The sequence below is a fragment of the Gigantopelta aegis genome, chromosome 15 (assembly GCF_016097555.1).
Source record: "Gigantopelta aegis isolate Gae_Host chromosome 15, Gae_host_genome, whole genome shotgun sequence".
Lineage (NCBI taxonomy): Eukaryota > Metazoa > Mollusca > Gastropoda > Neomphalida > Peltospiridae > Gigantopelta > Gigantopelta aegis.
The window spans coordinates 25932933-25938503 of NC_054713.1; the positions used below are offsets into that span (position 1 = coordinate 25932933).

The window sequence follows — 5571 nt, forward strand, 5'->3', positions numbered from 1 at the left end:
CCTGGGTAACATTCATTTAATAATCCAGATGTTATGATCCCCTGTTTCTCAAGGCAAATAATAGTTTTACTGTGAGAGCAGTAGACAATGGGAGATCAGTTTAGTAAATAATTACGATCGAGTAATCATGAAAGTAATCGCTGATTACGATTACATTAGCAACGTAATCGATTACGATCACTTGGTATGGTCTGCGGTACGGTGTCCGCATAAATAGTCTCGCTCGATATTTTTAGAATTTGTATGCTCCCAAATAACGTAATAAAAGGCCAAGTCCGGTCAGGTCAGGTCATAGGGCTTTACGTGCACATTCAGAGCAAGCTGTTGTAGCGCACGCCTGTCCTGGGCACATGATCCGGCCTTGGCCGGCTCCTCTGTCCAGGACAGGAAAGGTGGGGATGGGAAGGAGGAGGGACCGCCTGCACTGGTATTGCTTATAACGGGTACGTTTCTCGGATGGAGCAGCGACTCTAAGCACTCGACCTCGATTATGCACTCCACTCCGGGTGGTCAACGGTAGGATGATTAACAAAAACAATCGAATTAGTGACGGATGACCTTAACTAATTGTTTTCCCCCTCTCTCTCTTCTTCCCCCTCCCCTCCCCCACCCCCACGCGTGTACGTTCCTCGAATGGAGCAGTGACCCTATGCACTCGACCTTCGATTATGCACTCCATCCCGGGGAATCAACGGCGGGGGGATAGCAGATTATTATTAATTGACGAACGACTATACTCTATTATCATATAATCAAATAGCTGCTGTACTTTGTATATACCTATAAATGCATTAATTCATTCCTTTTTTTCTTTCTTTCTTTTTTTTTTTCTTTTTTTTTTTTGGCGGGGGGGGGGGGGTGATGTTGCTGTTTTTAATCCCCTTAATTATTTGGACACCGTAATACTGTAAATAATCACTATGTATTAGTAAATTCAAGCTCTATTACAGCAAAATAAGGTGAGTTATTTAGGATTCCAGACGAAGATACAGATAAGAAAATTGAAAACCAGATAGAAATTAAGTAAGTTTAACTTATTAGATATTACCAGCCATGTAATCTTTATCTCAGATGAGTGTTAAAATCTTAGTCAGGGATATCTTGGGTGGGAGCGGAGAAATTTCCTATTAGTCACGACATGTATACAGTTGCTTACATAAACTTTTTCTTAACGTCTGTTATCTGCCTTATTGCCTAATAGACAATTGTTTTTGCTACCAATAACGTATGTTAAGCACTAGGCTTTTTAACCAATACTTACATTATAAGGGAAAACCCTTCAAATTAGATAGCTAGGCTAGTATAATCCCCCCCCCCCCCTCCTTGTATTTCATTATAATCCAAGGATGGGGGGGGGGGCTTTGATTAGCCGTTAGTTTACACTAGAGTAGGGACTTAGGACATTAGGAACAACCTTAACACCAAATTAGGGTTTTACAAACAGACTGCACGCACAACCGCAACAGTACATAGGGTGCATTGACTAATGATAACAATGCACCCGTCCACAATTAATGGCCCAGCACGTACTCTAACAAGCAGCTGGGAAAAAGATAACCGGCTCTGAGTACACAATTGCAATGCACCTAGGGGAAGCTGGACAAATACCGGCCTCCTCTAACCCAATCCCAAATACTTGCTGCTGGTGGACTACTTGGGCACTTGGTGACACTGAAGAGGAGGACGCCTTCAAGACGACAAGACCAACAAAAACCCCGGGACAACATCACGGCGCCTTACCTACCGGTGTATATACACAAACTGCACGAGTCTCCCCTCGCCAGTTAAGAGAAAAGTTGCCACCCTAATAGTTACTGATCGGAAACACAAACTTAGAAAGTAAAACACAACTTTACTTGACAAATACAAAAGGAGAAGGAAGAGTGAAAAACAAGGGCGATTACTTTCACCCAAAACACCTAGGGAGATAACTCCAACCAAGGTTGCCAACATAATATCTGGCGTAACCACGTTTTTTCTTCTTTTTGTTTTTGTACTGTTAATGTTAAGGTTAGAACTTACTGTCTGTAAGTATAATAAATGTATGGTTACTATTAAAACAAAACACAAAATCGTCAAAATCGACGCGGTAGATGTTCTTGTCATTGGGGTCTGGAATAAAACATGGTAAACGATAGTTAAATGCAGATTCATGACACTGACACAGTATATTTCTATGTCGTGGCTAGAACAAAAACATGGTGAATGTTAGTTCAACACAAAATCCTTAAATCGACCTGGTAGATTTATTCGTCGTCGTGGTCTGGAGGGGAGTAGCGAGTCCTCCGTTGTTGTGTCCAGGATGTTGTCCAGTGATTGTGAAGATATGTCTGGTAGAGGCGAGGCGATCTCAGTTGGAATTGGAGGAAGATCATAACTTGTGTCAACGTCAGGATCTGGGGGTGTTTCATCATCATTATCTGTGTCACCGGAAGTACACTGTAGAATTTGACATGTCTTGTTTGGTACTAGGTAACACTCAGAATGTTTAACACGATAACAGTTATTTCTAAGTTGTGATCCAACAAATTTGCGGATGTCGCACCATGGCCCGTCAATGTTCACAACAAGATATCGATTACGTGCACAGGTCTTATTTCTGTCACAATACAGATACACTAAATCTCCAATGTGTACTGAAGGCATGGTTCATTGGATTCCTTTAGGAGTTTTGGATAATTCAGTGTGTGGGTGGTTTGATAATCTGGCGGAGTGTTGGTCTGTAATAAGTTGTTGGTCAGAAAGGGGTAATTGGCTGCTTGTGAATTGGTCTCTCTGAGTCCACATTTCACGAGATGATACGCCACGGTTTCGAATGCGGGAATTGAGACTAGCGACTGCTATGGCTAACTCGGTAGGAGTAACAGGACCACGATTAGGATCTTGATGACGGAGTTCATTTTCCAATTCTTGTATTGCTCTTTCAGCAACTGGGTTTTTGTTTATGTTCTTGACCCTACCGATTTCAAGAGTGATTCTGTGTTTGTGTAGGAAACTGTCATTTGCCAGCGCGAGAAAGCCTGGAGCAGGATCTGTGCGGATGACTGCTGGGGGTCCGTCAAGAGGGCGTAATTCTATGCACAAATGAATCAATGCCTGTCGGATGACATCACTACGTTCATTATCAATCAGACAGGCGACTGTAAAGGCTGTAACACATTCCCTCACAACTATGATGACTTGGCGTTCTCGTTTAAGTATATCCGCAGCAAAGAGACTGCCTACAGTCTCAGGTGGATTACTTGAACTTTGTTCGACAATGGTAGATGGAGTCTTGCGCAGAGCAGCACACTGATGGCAGTTGTTGGATACAGAGTCAATGGAACGATCCATGTCAAGCGCAAAGAAGTATCTTTGAACTACCTTCTTTAGTTGAAATGCTGACGGGTGATTCAACTGAATATGTAAAGCATTGAGGAGACCTTCTAGAACTTGTCGGGGAACAACAATACATTCTCGTGTGGGGAATAGTGGATCAGTTCGCTTTACGACGAGGAGACCATCTTTGGCAATGGTTACCGTATTGATGTAACGTTTAACATCTTTGATGTTGGTGAGCTTCTTCGAAGGGCGAGTACCTTGAATCAGGTGAGAATGGGTACGCCGTAAATCCTTGCACTCTTCTTGTAGTGAGTGCCAAGTTGATCTTGTGGTGAAGGGTATCCGAGTCTTACCTGATAGTATGTCATCTATGAGAATGTGTCGAACCACAGAATTTTCAGTTTCTTGGATGAAAGTACATATTTGACACGATTCATTGTGACACTCTGAAGCATTTCGGCTAGCAAAGTCTGATGGGATATTTGCATTACCAGCTAGATGACGGACGGAGGCTTGAAATCTGCTGACTGTAGATAGAAAAGTTGAAACCCGAGGACTTGCTGAAAATTCGCCACGGCATAACTTCTCAAAAGCAAGGATGCAAGGTTTGTTGTCAGTGAGGATGATAGGTTTCAGACTGGACTGGATGATATAAGGACTGAAGTGTTTTGTGGCAGCGGCAATCGACAGTGCTTCAATTTCACATGGTAACCATGTGACTTGACGTGGTCTGAGTTTTGCGCTGAAGAATCCTGCAACGCGAGGTTGATTGTGGCGAGTTACATACAAGGTTGCTCCTATGCCTGGATCCTTAACAGCTCCATCTGTAACAATCCAAAGTTGGTCTTTTGGGTTTGGGAGAACGATTGCTTTGTTTGACGAGAGCATTGTCTGGGCATGAGAAAAGGCATCATGAAGGTCATTGCTCCAAACTATTTCATCTTTTGACTGACGACCTGCGACAATATCATCAAAAGGGGCAAGGATCTTCGAACAGCCGGGTATAACGCGGGCGAGAATTTTGTATGCACCAATGAATGAGCGCAAACCATAGACTGTGTTGGGAGGCGAACACGACGCTAAAGTAGCGATGCGGTGAGGACTAGCCTGAATACAGCCTTGTTGCCAATTCCATCCTAAGATTGTGGTTGATTGTGGAGTGATTATTGTTTTGTGTGCTGACAGTCTTAAGTTGTTGTGTGGAAGGGCTGTCAACAACCGACGCCAAGTGTTGATTAATTCTTCAGGTGTATTTCCGCCACAATACAAGTCATCAGCGAGTTTAGTGACAACCCCTTCCGTCAATAAATCTCCCAGAACTCTACACATAAGTTCCTCTAGTGCAGTTTCTGAACCTGGCATACCCATTGCCGATCGGGTGTATACACGGATACCGCGAAACGGAGTAGCGACGCCACAATACTTCATGGAATTCTTGTCAAGTGGTATTTGATAGAAAGCGCTGGACAGATCAGTGGTAATAATATATTTCCATTGACCGATTTGTCTCAATGTTGAATCTACATCGGGTAACAGGGACGGCTGAGGTTTGGTGTAACGACCAACATCACCGAATGATGTGACCAGGCGATGGCCGCCTGATGGCTTTCTGACAAGGAAGGAAGGGTTAACGTACTCAACCTTGATACCTGCATCTTCAGGACGTTTGAAAACTCCCTTGTCCTCGAGGTCGTCGAACATCTGTTGAAGTTCTCCGAGTTGCTTTCTGGAGTACTGGGGTACTCTTCCCTTCCTCTGAGGAGGTTGTACTGGACCCATGTTAACTACTGCTTGGAATGGACCACTGGCACCATTATAGCATTCTATGGAAGGGTCAAATACATCATCATATTCCTGAACTAGAGCACTGAATTCCTTTCTGATTTCTGGAGCGAGAATACGGTGAGGGTCTATTTGAATTTGGTCTGAGAACTTGCCATATGACTGATTTGATATTTGTTCTGGGGAGATGTGGTTTGTCACTGACATTGTCAACTTCTGGGATGAATACTGGTCGAATCTGGCAAAAATGTTCATTTTTCCTCAGGAGTTGTGGACTGTCGGTTGTGTTTGGTATGCGAATTCTCCCCGAAACACTTTGGAGCAGACTGTGTGGAGGCCATGTTTTGGCTTGTGTAGCATGAATATTATCGGTTCGTGGTTCTACAGCATATAAATCATCTTGAAGTGCATAGTCATCAGGCACTGGTATTTCAACATAGTCACCGGGCCACACTGTGGTAGTAGTGG

General features: G+C 43.5%; 1 protein-coding gene across 1 annotated transcript; it reads right to left on the reverse strand.

Annotated features, from left to right (window-relative positions):
* Positions 1–2649: 2649 nt before the first annotated feature.
* On the reverse strand, positions 2650–5100 carry LOC121389733. Its single transcript, XM_041521383.1, has one exon. It carries the CDS (start codon positions 5098–5100, stop codon positions 2650–2652), a length of 2451 nt encoding a protein of 816 aa, XP_041377317.1.
* Positions 5101–5571: the final 471 nt, after the last annotated feature.